The 16,022-nt window shown below is 43.5% G+C and overlaps 1 protein-coding gene across 1 annotated transcript in view; it reads right to left on the bottom strand.

The window, feature by feature from the left end:
• LOC147084953 (Fc receptor-like protein 5) overlaps positions 1 to 16,022 on the bottom strand; it is a 66,705-nt gene that overhangs the window by 38,318 nt on the left and 12,365 nt on the right. The window contains exons 3-4 of the mRNA XM_085979386.1: positions 5,108 to 5,161; positions 3,661 to 3,912 (exon numbers count right to left, since the gene is read on the bottom strand). Of these exons, the coding sequence (XP_085835512.1) occupies positions 3,661 to 3,912; positions 5,108 to 5,161 (306 nt within the window). The remainder of the gene's footprint in view (positions 1 to 3,660; positions 3,913 to 5,107; positions 5,162 to 16,022) is intronic.

The raw sequence follows: 16,022 nt of genomic DNA, 5'->3' as shown, positions 1-16,022 counted from the left end.
CGCTTTATATAACAGAGAAGAGATAGAGAGATAGAGAGATAGATAGATAGATAGATAGGTAATGTGTCTAATATTAACAGCTGTGGACTCCAATGCATACATCTCCACAGTAAGATAAACATACCACTATTGTCTGACTGATATCTCAGGGCCAATTACGTACCAAAGTGACCAACCTCCCTTTAGGGTTCATGTGCATCTATTTTCCGAATAAGTCTTTCATGTCTTAATTTATCAAAAGGCTTTTGAAAGTCCTTATACATAACTTCCACTGGACTAACTTCATTAAACAGCTCCATTACTTCAACAAAATTATAAATCTTAGTCAGATATGATTTGCATTCAACAAATAAGTGCTAGCTATTCATTATTAGCCCATGCTTCTCCAACTGAGAATTAATGTTGTCCTTGACAATGTTCTCTATTAGTTTTCCATCCACTGTGGTAAGGCATTGATACAACGCCTTTCGCGATCTCAAAACTTCCCAATTCGTCAGGAAGGCCGATTAAGTACGTTCTTAAAGTATAGTTACGGTTGTAATGTAAAAAATATGTTAAGAGAGAGATCCCACAAACACTAATGTGATAATGACCAACTGTCATTCTTGTTATTCGAATGCTGGTTGCAAATCACAATTTTTTATGTCTGACGGTTGAAAATGAAATAAACTGCATAAAATCTGGTCACCCAACAGATGCCCTTCATTGAATTACTGTCAGAGAGATTAACGAAGATTAACTTGTTTGCTATTTTAGGGAGCCTTGCTTCAATGCAAGATCAGCGGTTATGACTCCATTGATAAAAGTGAAAATGGAAGTCCTATGAACAAGTAATGAATGAATTTAGTAATACAACTAACTCCAATTTGAATGGCTTTATTTTCAAATCTGGGTTAATCAGAAGGTTTGTCTGGTAGGATTTGGGGTTAAGATTTCCGCATGCTTCTGCCCAGTAATCATTTGGCAATTTTATTCAAGTATTGAATATGGTTTGTTTTACAGTATTACGTTATACTGAGAGGCCTCTTTAGAAAAGTAACTTTTCTAGACAAGAGCTGAGCTGACTATGGGTCAAAGTTCACCGACCGAGATTTGACTCATTGGGCAGCAACCAACACACTCGGTGCCCAATCGCCTCTGAATTAGTAGGTCGTGGGTTCGAACCCCGAGTCCAGAGACTGCCATTGTCAGTATTGTCGTAAGTGTACCCTTTCAGATTACATATTGGCCCAGTAATTCGGGTCGAAATGCGTGAGTACGGTCTGGGTACTCACGCATCTGGCCGGATGAAATGCTGGCATTCAGGAAACACCGTGCATGCGGGGAACGCCGGCATTTCCAGTCCTCTGAACGAAGGGGTTCAGAGGCACACCACGTGGGACTGCACAGGCAGTGCGTGCGCAGTGAACTTCGTCGATTTCATTCATGGATTCAGTGAGGGTAAGTCCTTACAAGTTACACTTGAAAAAAGCATGTGTAAAGTTGCTCCAAGGCTGCGGAGGAAGATATATTTTATCGTGGAGCTTCTGAAAGGCAATATTTTTGTTTGGGAAAGGGAGGAATGTTATTTTAAGAAATGCTGAAGTTAGTTTTAAAGTTTAAATGTTTTTATTTTTTTTTTAAACGGGTTTTCAGTACGGTATGTAGAAGGAGCAATTGTGGCTGTGTGAATTGAATGTGAGAATGAGTGTTCTAAAATGAGTAATGTAACATTACCAACACTTTTAAGAAAGAGACTTTTCATCAGTAATAAGTAATTATGTATGTATGTCCGCATATATTCCTTTACGTATATGTATGTATGTTTTATATTCCTTTTCTTATGTGTATGAATGTATGTTTTTAATTATGATTTTCCAATAAGTTACTTTCTCTGAAAGTCATAATTAAATACATACATTCATACACATAAGTAAAGGAATATATACATACACGCAAAGGAATATATACAGACATACATAGATAATTACTCGCATCTGCGACTAAGGGTCCAAGGAGGTGCATTGCGCAACAGTTCGTCGTCGTACGTATCCTCACACTGTTCCCTTTCGGGAACTGTATGAAGTGGTGGAAGGATTTCTGGCCACGTTAACACTCCTTCCGTGACCATAACCATCTTCATACCAGCCATTAGGGTGGTTAGTCCTATGGCGTGAGGGTTTTACGGGCTCCCACAACTCATCTGAGGGGGGGGCACCCACACCCGCGGACGCAAGTATCCCGCTGGATGTCCACCCAGAATTTATAGTTGGAGCTCCGACGCCACTTGCCGGGACTGTCTGGAGTGGGGTTCAAAACCCTACTCCTTCTGGCCCAGCGGCGGGGATGCTTACCGCTACGCAAAAGGCCCACTCCGTGCAAAAGGCGACACCCATACGTTTCCTGCGCCTTTTCCCTCCCCGTGACTGGAGCCCTATGCTGCCACTTGAAAGACCAAGCTATCATCTGTCCTTTTTGCGGCGCCTTTGACTTCTCATCACCAATGATGAGCAGGCGCTGCACCTCCACCTCGTTGAGGAGATTGCTGAGGTCATCATCAGTTCAATTGTGAGTTCTTTTAATGCCGTGAATTGTGCTCATTCCAGCCATTTCACATTGCTAATCGGATTGGGCCTTTGGCGTAGCGGTAGGATCCCCGCCGCTGGGCCAGATCAGGGTAGGGTTTCGAACCTCACTTCCAGACAGTCCCGGCAAGTAGAGTCGGAGCTCCGGCTCTAAATTCTGGGTTTGACATCCAGTGGGATATTTGCGTCTGTGGGTGTGGGTGGCCCCCCTCCTTGTATAGCTTGTGGGAGCCCGTAAAACCCTCCCGCCATAGGACTAACCACCCTAATGGCTGGTTCAAAGATGGTTACGGTCACGGAATGAGTGTTAATCACGGCCATAAATCCTTCCACCACTTCATACAGTTCCCCAAAGGGAACAGTGTGAAGGCACGTATGACGACGACATTGCTAAATAAATAAATGGAATAAAAAAAGTTATTTTAGGGCTTTTAAAAGTCTTTAAATTGCTTTAATTCTGTTTAAGACTACTTCAGATTCTTCAAAATAATGTAAACGTTTTTAAAAGTTTATAAAAGTTACCAAAAGCTTCATAAAAATACCAAAAACCTATTTAAAATGCTGCTTTGCATGTAAAAATGCTTAGCAGCTTGTGAGAAACATTGGGGGCGTGTCCTATTAAACTGAGACCTGAAGGGGCGTGTCTCACTTGCACAGCGCGCTCCAGGCTTCGCGCTGGCTGCACTCCTGGGCGGCGTGACGTCAAACGCTTCCCGGGATTCTTCTGTTTCACAATGGAATTCCAGGCGTCCCTGGAGGTGAAATGTCAGCGCGTCGGGTAAGTGCATATCAGGGGCTTGCACGCGCGGCAAGCCACCGACCCGAATTACTGCCCCATTATACCGAGGCCCCGCATTCCCTCTTAGTTGGACCAGCAGAAGTGAAAAGATGATCTGGTCATTATCACTTTGCTATTTGTGGGAGCTTGCTCTGCCCGAATTGGCTGTCTCATATCCAACATTACAAGAGAGAATTTATTTCAAAAGTACTTAATTGTCTTTGAACTGCTTTCGGAGATCATGAAAGGCGCTGTATCATTGCAGATTTTTCTTTCTTTTACTGTTTTCTATGTTAATAAGTGTCAATGTTCACCTACCAATGGTGACCACTTCCAGATGTTCACTCCTCTGCCATTTATTTGTCCACATTTCACACTGATAAGAGCCTCCACTGCTACCATACGCATACGTTTTATAAAACTCATTCGGAAGGTCTGGTAAGTATTGATTATTTTTCAACCAATACGCGGAAGTAGCTTTGCCACTGTATCGACACTGCAGCTTAAATTCCTTTCCTTCCTTTACCACACCACTGCTGGGGTAACTAACAAGCACTTCCGGCCCAGGAGCTGCAGAAAGACAATAACAGGAATTTATGATTAGAAATATTGAAACTTCTAATCTTTGCATTAGTCACTGTACTAGGCACAGTGGGTAATTTCTACTCAGTGTGCCAACCAGGCGCTTGCTATCGAGTGCCTATTGATCGAAATTTCTATTTAAGAGGTGATATTTCCTTTCTGAAATTGGGTGGTAACAGCCACGAAATGGAATTGGTAGACATACCATCCCTTTTAGCGCTGACACTCTGCTCCCTACTATTTGCATAAGTAACAACGGTTGGGCGTTACAACCACTTCCCTGTATCATGCGGTAGGCGTTTTAACTATAACAAATACAGTAAATTATAACATTGTATCCTTATTTACTGTATCAAAACCTTTCATGATTTGGAAAACCTCCATCAAATCACACCTTAACCTTCTGCGTTCAAAGGAGAAGAGCCCTAGTTTCTCTAAAAACTGAAATCCCGCGTCCCTGATACAATTTTAGTAAATCTCCTCTGCAATTTCCCGCGTTAATTTGCATGTGCCATGTGTCTGCCCATTTTTCAAGTCGGTCTTTATGCTCCTGAATTCTGATTCTATCTTTTGCATTGCTTGCTACATTTCCAAGGTTTTTTTAATTGTGTCCGGTATACCCAAGTCCAGTTGATATATCATTATCAGACAGAACAGTGAACGCAATACAGAACTCTGAGAGACACTACTGAATATCACCTTCCAGTCACAAAAAGCGAAAATTCATCAACTACACTCTACTTTTTTGTCTCAGCGAATTTCTTTTCCACGCTGCCACTGCCCTTTAATCACATGGCATTCATTTTTGCTTACAAGTCTGTTATGTAGCACTTCATTAAGCGCACTGTGAAAGTCTATCAACAACATTAACAATGCTAATTTCATCAGCATTCTCTGTTGCTTCATCTACGACCTGTCTATTTATACATCAATTTATTTACTCAATTATGATTACTCACTGCCAATCCAATGTTAATTGAGCTGGCAGTTACCCAGACCAATTTCCAGACCAGGTTGTCTTTAATATATGATGGCAGACCTTAAATATGGCGCTCAGGCTTAAAACTGGGGTACCGATTTGCCGACCGTGAGAGAAACCATCCAAATTACATTCCCACTGAATCAATAAAATCATGATCAAGCGTTTCTTTTTTCGGTGGCGAATCCAGAACATCAATTTTACGCTCGGGCGACCAGCTGACAATGACTCCATTCTTGGATTGCTGCTGTTCTATAGCTAAAAATTGGAAGCGATCATTCAAAAAACTGAATTGTTTTCAATAATTTACATTATTTTCATCATACCTTGTGTGGTCACTTGATGCGTGATATGCACTGAAAGAGAGAAGACAATGTCAAATATGTTTCATTATCTGTGACCATCTTCAAGTTTGACCTAAGCTGCTCAGCTGTAAGGCAGCTGAATAGAGGAAACACCCAGGGGGTAAAATTCGACTTCGGCAGGACACAAATGGGTTCGGGTGGATGGAGAGTGATAGAAGATTTGAGGTTTGGATCAGATCAGCCATGATCTTATTGAATGGTGGAGCGGGCTCAAGGGGCAGATTGTCCTACTCCTGCTCCTATTTCTTATGTTATGTTCTTAAATCAGGCGGTAACACATTTGCCGCCAGTCTATACATGCTGCCAGGTATTCAGTTCAGTTAAATAAATGTAAGATATTAGTACATCGAATTATTCAAATTTACCCTCGCATGAATCAAGAAGCAACTTTACACACATTGTGAATTTACCTTAAACATTCACTCCCTCCATCACCGGCGTACTGTGGTTGCATTGTGCACCATCTACAAGATGCAGTGCAGCAACTCGACACGTCATCTTCGGCAGCACCTCCCAAACCCGTGACATCTACCACCTAGTAGGACAAGGGCAGCAGGCGCATGGGAACACCGCCACCTCCAAGTTCCCCTCCAAGTCACACACCATCCTGACCTGGGGATATATCGCCATTCCTTCATTGTCGCTCAGTCAAAATACTGGTACCAGTTCGCGAACAGCACGGTGGGAGTACTTTCACCACATGAATTGCAGCAGTACAAGAATGCAGCTCACCACCACCTTCTCAAGGGCAATTACTGATGAGCAATGTCGGCATTGCCAGTCACGCCCACATCCAGTGAACAAAAAAAAAATGTATGAATCTGCAACACTCTCTCCAAAAAGGCTGTGTGTCATGTAGATCAATTGGAGCTTTCAAGACTGTGATCGATAGATTTTCGTTGATTAAGTGTATCAATGGATAGTGAGCAAAAGCGGGTCAATGGGGTTGAGGTACAGATCAGCCATGACATAAACTGACTTCTCTGTACCTCAATTGCTGATCAGGCTCTAGAGGCTGAATGGCCTACTGTTGTTGTTATGTTCCTATCATCAGTTAACTCCTCATTATCATCATCAACGTCAGAAGTAATAAATCTGGAATAATTAGTACTATCAGTAATGGTAACCATGAAACTATCGTATTCTCGTACCAACCCATCTGGTTCACTAATGTCCTAACGGGCAGGAAATCTGCTGTGTTTACCTGGGCTGGCTTATATATGACTCCAAACCCACAGCAATGTGGTTGACTCTTAATTGCCATCTGAAATGACCTAGCAAGCCACTCAGTTGTAAGAAACTGCTACGAAACAAAGAAATAAAAATGAAATTGGACGGACCACCCAGCATCGACCTCGGCAGCGGCTACGGACACGGCAATGGCAAACCCAGCCTAATCAACACTGCAAACTCCTCCACACCAACATCTGGGGATTTGTGACAAAATTGGAAGAGCTTTCCCACAGACTAGTCAAGCAAGAGCAAGATATAATCATGCACACACTATCATACCTTTCAGCCAATATCCCAAACACTTCCATCACCATCCCGGGATATGTCCTGTCCCAGAGGCAGGACAGACCCACCAGGGGTGGTGGCACAGCGGTGTACATTCGGGAAGGAGTGGCCCTGGGAGTCCGCAACATTGACTACGGACCCCATGAAGGCTCATGGCTTCAGTTCAAGCATCAGCAAGACCTCCTGCTGATTACCACATACCGCCCTCCCTCAGCTGATGAATCAGTGCTCCTCCATGTTGAACACCAGTTGGAAGAAGCACTGAGATTAGCAATGGCACAGAATGTACCCTAGGTGGGGGACATCAATATCCATCACCAAAAGTGGTTCGGTAGCAGCACTACTGAACAAGCTGGCCGAGTCCTAAAGCATAAAGCTGCCACTCTGGGCCTGCGACAGGTGGTGAGAGAAACAACACGACGGAAAAACCTACTTGATCTCGTCCTCACCAAACTACCTGATGCAGATGCATCTGCCCATGATACTGTTAGCAGTGACAACCGCACAGTCATTGCTGAGATGAAGACGCATCTTCACACTGAGAACACTCTCCATCATGTTGTTTGGCACTACCACCGTGCTAAATGGGACATGTTCAGAAGAAATCTAGCAGCTCAAAACTGGGCAACCATGAGGCGCTGTGGGGTATCAGCAGCAGCAGAATTGTATTCCACCACAATTTGTAAACTCATTGCCCGGCATACCCCTCACTCTTACATTACCATCAAGCCAGGGGACCAACCCTGGTTCAATAAGGAGCATAGAAGAGCATGCCAGGAGCAGCACCAGGCTTACCTAAAAATGAGGCGCAAACCTCGGGAAGATGCATCAAAGGACTACATGCATTTAAAAATCGGAAGCAGCATGCTATAGAAAGGGCTAAGCGATCCCACAATCAACGGATCAGATCAAAGCTCTGCAGTCCTGCCACATCCCGACGTGAATGTTGGTGAACCATTAAACAGCTGATGAGAGGAGGAGGCTCCATGAATATCCCCATCCTCATTGATGGTGAAGCCGAGCACGTCAGTGCAAAAGGCAAGGCTGAATCATTTGCAACCTTCTTCAGCCGGAATTGCCACGTGGATGATGCATATCGGCCTCCAACTGCAGCCCCCACCATCAGAGAATCCAGTCTTCAGCCAATTCAATTCACTCCGCATGTTATCACGAAACGGCTGAGCGCACTGGAGGCAGCAAAGACTATGGGCCCTGACAACAGCCCAGCTATCATGCTGAAGGCTTGTGCTCCAGAACTAGCCGCGCATCTAGCCAAGCTGTACCAGCACAGCTAAAGCACTGGCATCTATCTGACAATGTGGCAAACTGCCCAGATATGCCCTGTCCACAAAAAGCAGGACAAATCCAATCAGGCCAATTACTGTCCCATCTGCCTACTCTCAATCATTCGCAACATGATGGAAGATGGCATCGACAGTGCTATGAAGCGGCACTTACTCACCAATAACCTGCTCACTGATGTTCAGTTTGGGTTCTGTCAGGATCACTCAGCTGCCAAACTCATTACAGCCTTGTTCCAAGCATGGACAAAGGTGCTGAATTCCAGAGGTGAGGTGATCGAAAATACCCTTGACATCAAGGCAGCATTTGACCGTTTGTGACATGAAGGAGCCCTAGTAAAACTGAAGTCAATGGAAATCGGGGGGTAGCCTCTCCACTGGCTGGAGTCACACCTAGCACAACGGAAGACGGTTGTGCTGATTAGAATTTAATCATCCCAGCCCCAGGACATCGCTGCAGGAGTTCCTATGGGCAATGTCCTTGGCCCAACCATCTTCAGCTGCTTTATCAATGATCTTCCCTCCAAAATAAGGTCAGAAATGGGGATGTTCGCTGATGACTGCACAGTGTTCAGTGCCATTCACAAATCCTCAGATAATGAAGCCGCCCATACCAGCATGCAAAAAATCCTGGATGACGTTCAGGCTTGTGCCGATATGTGGCAGCTAATATTCGCACCACAAAAGTGCCAGGGAATGACTATCTCCAACTGGCAAGAGCCTAAACATGGCCCCTTGACATTCAATGGCAATACCATCACAGCATACCCCACCATCAAAATCATGGGGTCACCATTGACCAGAAACTTAACTGGACCAACCTCCTAAATAATGTGGCAGCAAGGGCAGGTCAGAGGCTAGGTATTCTGCAGCTTGTGTCTCACATCCTGACTCCCCAAAGCCTTTCCACCGTCTAAAAGGCAGAAGTAATAATTCTGATGGAATAATCTCCACTTGCCTCGATGAGTGCATCTCCAACAACACTCAAGAAGCTCGAAACCATCCAGGACAAAGCAGCCTGCTTGGCTTGCACCCCTTCTACCATCTTAAACATCCACTTCCTCCACCACCAGCGTACTGTGACTGCAGTGTGCACCATCTACAAGATGCACTGCAGCAACTCGCCAACTCTTCTTCGGCAGCACCTCCCAAACCCACGACCTTTTCCACCTAGAAGGACAAATGCATCAGACGCATGGGCACACCACAACCTCCCAGTTCCCCTCCAAGGTACACAAGTTCCTGACTTCAAAGTATTTCGTCGACCCTTCACCTTCGCTGGGTCAAACTCCTGGAACTCCCTACCTAATAGCACTGTGGGAGTACCTTCACCACACGGACTGCAGCGGTTCAGGAAGACGGCTCACCACCACCTTCACAAGGGCAAGTGCAATGTGCAACAAATGCTAGACTTGCCAGCGATGCCCACATCACATAAAGACGAATAAAAAAAGTAATTACTTGGTTGCAACTGTTGCTCGTGAAGACAGTACATTACAAAGTATCTAACTGCAGAAATCATTTATGGCGCCTCTGACCACAAGAATCACACCAGTAAGGCGCTGCCTGTTGCTGCAAACTATGCAAAAATAAATGCAAATGTGTCAATGATCAATGCAGATGTGTCTGTACTTCACTGTTTCACATGGTGAACCTGGGCCTGTCATCCAGCTAGGATTCAATGGGGTGAATATTTCAAGTATACAATGTGGCCAATTATTTCCACAAGTTGGGATTTATGTGCTGTGCAAAAAAACTAAACATGGGGACCATTATAATCTGAAGAATGAACAAATGAGTGTCATGAGATGGGTGCCGAATGATGAGAGATTGTGTAGAATGGGCCTATACTCTCTCGAGTATAGAAGAATGAGAGGTGATCTCATTGAAACATATAAGATTTTGAAGGGAATTGACAGGATAGAAGCTGAGAGGCTGTTTCCCCGTGGCTGGAGTTTCTAGAACTAGGGGGCATAGTCTCAGGATAAGGGGTCGGTCATTTAAGAATGAGATGAGGAGGAATTTCTTCAATCAGAGGGTTGTGAATCTTTGGAATTCTCTGATCCAGAGGGCTGTGAATGCTGAGTCTTTGAGTATATTCAAGGCTGAGATAGATAGATTTTTGTACTCTATGAGAATCAAGGGATAAGGAGTCGGGCGGGAAAGTGGCGTTGAGGTGGATGATCAGCCATGATCTTATTCAATGGCGGAGCAGGCTCGAGGCTCCATATGGCCTACTCCTGCTTTATTTCTTATGGGCTTATTTCTAATATTCTTATGTTCTTAAGAATAACTTAACTTGGCCCAGAAATTAGGGTCTCTACGGGTGAGTACGCATGGGTTACTCACCCGTAGGCCCAATGGAAGTGCCGGTTTCATGCATGCACTGCGCATGCGTGGGAAACCTGAACTTCCGTTCCCTTATAGGAAAGGGTTCATAGGTCGAACATGTGCGCTGGAGATGCTGCTTGTGCGCCTGGAACTTACCCTCCCAGAGAAACCTGCAAAAAAAACATAAGTCTCCAGGAGTTACACTTTTAAAAAGCAGGCGCAAGGCTTGCTTTTAACAATCTAAGTGGTGAATTAATTAACATTAAAACAGTTTTTCCACAGGTTTATTATTTTTAAATACTTTAAGAAAGGTAAGTTTATTTTTAGCCCCGTTAGAAAATGTAATAAATTTTTCAAAAATTTAAATTATTGTTTAAAATAGTTATTTTAAGTAATTTGCGGTTATTTTTAAAATATGATGTTTTTTAAAATTTATTTTCAGTTTTAGTGATGTTTTGGGGCTTATAGTATTTATAGTTTTGACAGCTCTTCCTGTCAATATTACGAATGGGCATTTCCCTGCTACCATTGGCTCTCCATGGCGCACGTGATCCCAGGGGATGCATTGAACTAACTGCGCCCCTGGGATACACAAGCACTGCGCGCCGGAAGTTGGAGGAGGCCCAGGATCGGAATCCCACGCGGGCCCACAGCTCAACGGCCGGCGTGCTAGGTAAGTGCAGGTCGGGGGCTTGCACCCGCGGGAATCCTCCGACCCGAACTTCTGGGCCAATATCTTATAAAATCGACCGCATTAAGCAGTGGAACTAGTTGTGGCTAACTTGGTCCCACAACTAATGTCAATTTATTAAAATAGATGAGATTCTGGTAATAGAGTCGGTGGTAGATTAAAGATGCAAATTCTGTGTTGGTTCCTGTTTTCTGCTCCTGTGGTCCAGTGGTTAACAAGACAACAGAGCGCTGACTTCAGCATCTCACAGAAAGGCAGCCTCAATGTCATGTGACTATAAAGTGTCACTTCTGTCTAAGTTCCAGTAAACAGCTCTAGAACTTATTATTGAAGATCCACCATTATATATTTCCCTGCCAAACGCACTTAATCCTTCAGTTTAGGTCTATTTAAATTATACTGAATTATTTCTCTTCAGCTTTGTTAACTCAATGTTAGGCACCAGATACTGAAACTAGCGGGAGTTTAGAAATCGTGCACCGTTTATAGATTACGCTATTGTTTCTCACTTGCCCCAGAACATAAAGGAAAGGTACTCACAGTGAAACTGCAATCGTGAGTTGCAGAAATACTCTTCGATTGTTACCCTCTGACTGTATCTTTCTACGTCTCTTGCTCTGTCCCGATCAGCATGTCTCTCGCAACGCCTCACACTCGCTCACTCTCTCTCTCTTCATCTTTAGCTCACCATCTGCATGTATGTTAATCCTGCTGTATGTCTCTCTCCCCGTCTCTCTGTCTCTCTCGTACCGACTCTTTCTAGCTGACAACCTTTCCCGCTCTCCATCTTTTTGCATGTAGATCTCTCGGTCTCGCGTTCTCTCTGACTTGCGTAATGTGAGTGTCGCTGTCTCCATGCCACTCTCTGTTTCTCCCTGTTTATTTAACTCTCCCTTTCTGTCTTTAGCTCTCTGTCTCCCTGAATGTGTGTCTTTCTGTCTTTGCCTCTCTCTCTATCTGTACCTCCTTGTCTCTCTTTTTTTCCTCTCTGCCTTTCTTGGTGTCTCTGTGCATGTCATCTGTTTCTGTCTCTTGCTGTATACCTTTGACGCTCTCTCTTGTGTGTCTATCTTCCTTTCACTCTGACTTTCTGACTCCCTTCCCCTCTCTCTCTCTCCCTTCCTCTCTCTCGCTTTGACGCTGTCTCGATCTCTCTTTGTATTGATCGCATTCTTTTTGCATGTGTGTGAGTGTCTCTCTCCCTCACTCACTGCCTACCTCTCTCTTTATCTCTGTCTCTTCCCCCCCTGTCTCTCTGTGGCATATGTTGAACAAGAAGCCTGCCTGGGCTACACAAATTCATGATGCAATGATATGGACCAAGATCAACAACTATCAAGAGAAACGATGCACAGTAATACTGACCGCATTCATTAATAGCAATTGCTAAGAGTGAAACAACAGAACCAAAACTGATACATCATATGAGGTGCATAAACATGTTTTTTTCTCTTATCAACAAAACTGCGACAATACGACATTCAAGGCAGTTTCTGCAGGTGATGCTAAATAATAGCCACAATAATTCATATTAGGCAGTTTAGAAGCAATCTTAAGCGGGCCTCAACCTGTAATTGTAAATAGGGATCCTCTTAGATGAGCAGAAATATCCTGTAACTCTGACTGAACCAACTTAGTTCTGCTCTTGCACTGAATTCTGATTAAAACTGAAACATAGTAAAGACATTTCAACGCATTTTCAGTGAATGGCTGACTTTAAGAAACTGTCAATATCAATTTGGCGTGATGCTGCCTTTTACAGAATGTGCCTTATTAATCAGATTATAGATCCGCGGTGAGTGACTCAGATTTTCCAAGGCCCTGGAAATATTTGCGATTCACTTACAGAAGATAAGAAGGCCACAGATGTGTTTCATTTTGAAAGCAGGGGACCCGAGCAGATGTCCCCCTCCCTCTGTGAGGACGCGTGTTTCGGATCAGCTATTTTCAGTTCCTTTTATCTGAAAAGTGAAATCATAGACTCATACAGCGCAAAAGAAGGGCATTCGGCCTTTGCTGCCTTGGCACTCTCTTCGAAAGAACTTGCCAATTGGTCCCACTCTCCTGCTCTTTCCCCAAAGAATTGCATTATTTAAATTGGCACCCAGTCGCTCGCCTTAAAGACAGCAATAGCCAAATATTAAAGTTCCATGGATCATAATTATCTTTGTTTCAATGCAGCCTCTTTTTAAGCTGATTTGGGTGAACATTTCTACTGAGCGCCAGAACAGATGGATTCCGTCAAACACAGAGCAACTTATGACCAAGCGCATGGCTCCGCTTCCCATTTCAGCTCCCGAAGAAATGTAACCACCCCCATTCAGCCACTGACACTGTTCTACTTCTTCAGTACCAAACGCCTGCACACGCAGATCCGGAGACTGTACTTACGGGGAATGAGGAGACAGCGGCTGGAGCGAGTTCCCCGAGAGCAGTCTGCAGCCGTGGAGCTCACAGTCTATGCAACAGGCGTCTGCACACTGAGCTCAGTGTGACTTCTGAACACTTTGTAGAAAACAGGAAATTAAGCCGAACGTGATGACGAGTCCACCCTAACGCTGAAAAGTGAACTGTGCCCTTTCAGTTTTAAAATAAATTATCAGAAGTGAACAGTTGGAATACATGCCGAAGACATCTCTGCAAACTGCTTTAAATATGATTCATTCTAACCACAGCTTGTACCAATAACAGAGTGACTGGCCTGCTCTGTGGCCATAAAATGAAGGCTTGCTTTTTCACGGGTATGGAAAGCAGTCTGTGACTGTGGCTGGAACAATGGTAGAGGGGGCCGAACGTGAAGGGCAGTTACGAGTGGGGAAATTGAACACTGGACGTGTTTTACTCGGGTAAAATTTACTATTTATGTCCAAGAGTTTAACCCAGTGTTTAACAAAGAGGTGATTCGACTCACAAATTAATGAAGCCTAAACCCAGGCTTAACAAGTGCATCTGCCTGAGCTGCTCAATCTAATCCCACTATCGGGCTCACTCCAGGTAACCGTTAATATTGCTCTACCAGAAACAAGAATCTAATTATATATTAACAATAACATTTTGGACTCCAGATTAATTTAACCATCTCATTGCAGACATGCACGACAATGGATTATCTCACCCACTCAGTGAAGACTGTCATACAAAAGTGTATCCATGCAGGTTGTTATTGTTGTGGTGCAACATGCTAATTACTGAGTATGTGTTGTATGAAGCTGCATATCAGTGTCACCGTAGGCAGATGAATAAGCCTGTGAATACAATCACTAAGAACGTCAGTGAAACATTTGCCCTAGAATTACAAAGTGTATCTATACTGTGCTAATGTCACAGATCTATAATTGTATTGAATCATAGAATAGTACAGCACAGAAGGAGGCCTTTTCTGCCTATCTAGTCTTCACTTGCTCCTTCAAGGAGCAATCCAATTAGTGCCACTCTCCCGCTCTTGCCCCGTATCCCTGCAGTATTTTACTCTTTCAGGTATTTATCCAATTTTCTTTTTAAGGCTGCTATTGAATCCACCTCCATCACCCTGTCAGCCAGTGCATGCAAAATACTTACCACTCGTTCCATAACAATTTTTTTGCATGAGGCCTCTTTTTTTTGCCAGTAAACTTAAATTTGTGCCCTCTCATCATCGACCCTTCAGTCATTGGAAAGAGTTTATCTTTATTCAGTCTGTCTAAACCGTTCACGACTTTAAACAGCTCTATCAAATCGCCTCTTAGCCTTCTCACCTCCAAGGCTCTCATGCTGTCTAGCCACGTAAGTGCTATCCCTCATTCCTGGAACAATTGTAGTAAATCTCCTCTGTACCCTCTCCAGAGCCTTCGCGCTCTTCCTAAAGGGTGGTGCCCAGAATTGGACACAAAAATCCAGCTGCGGCTTATCCCGTCTTTTATATTGTTTCAGCATAACTTCCTACCTTTTGTACTCTGTGCCTCTACTTATAAAGCACAGGATCCCATATGCTTTATTAACTAATGTGCAGTGAAAGTATACTACTGCCACAGGCCTATGATTTGAAACTATGCTTATGTCCTGGTCTGTAATTATTAACTACAATACCTTCCTTTCTGATTAGTACCGGCATTGTTCTACTCGTAAAGTTCTGTTACTAATATCTATATTATACTACTGGTGCATGACTATGATTAGTACCTGTACAAGACGTACATTTACTACCTATTTGTACTGGTCTATGATAAGTACTTACAGTGCCGTCTGTGTACAGGTCTGTGCTTAGCAACGACACTATCCTAATGGTACAGATCTGTTATTACTACATAGACTGCAAAATATACAGATTCCTGATTTACCAACACTATCCTACCGGTACAGATCTATAATTAATACCTCCACTGCCAACCTGCTGCAGACTTTTTATCAGTATCTACACAAGCCTACTGGTAATGATCTGTGATTATTTCCCACGCTACCCTCTTTGTACAGGTCTGTGATCAGTACCTCCAGTCTCCTGCTGGTACAGAGCTGTCGTTACTACATGAAATACTGGGACTGATATATATGCTACCTATACAGGGCCAGGCATTTGTTTATACCGTACACTACCTGAACTGTGTAAAGCATTTAGAGTCAAGGTTCTGAGGTTATCACAACATTTCATTATTTATTGCAATGTTCAAATCGGAATTGATAACAGATCATTGGTTGTAAATAATTCAGTTGGGCAATCAACACAGCAGAAATGTCCAAAAGCACCTGCCATTTTAATAACAAATATAACGTTACTAAATGTAAGCGTTATAAGGAGCAATTAATTGATTGCAGCACTTTAGATTATTCTGAGATGGTAATCGAAACAGAATCTACAGCAATAAATGTTTACATAACAATGCAACTTATTCAATGTACGTCAGAAACTTGCTTGTGAAGAGGAGAACTCTGAAAACCAG

Source organism: Somniosus microcephalus, unplaced genomic scaffold (assembly GCF_052327205.1).
Source record: "Somniosus microcephalus isolate GS21.2 unplaced genomic scaffold, FLI_Smic_1.0 unresolved_chr9, whole genome shotgun sequence".
Lineage (NCBI taxonomy): Eukaryota > Metazoa > Chordata > Chondrichthyes > Squaliformes > Somniosidae > Somniosus > Somniosus microcephalus.
This window is presented reverse-complemented; position numbering and strand designations above follow the sequence as displayed.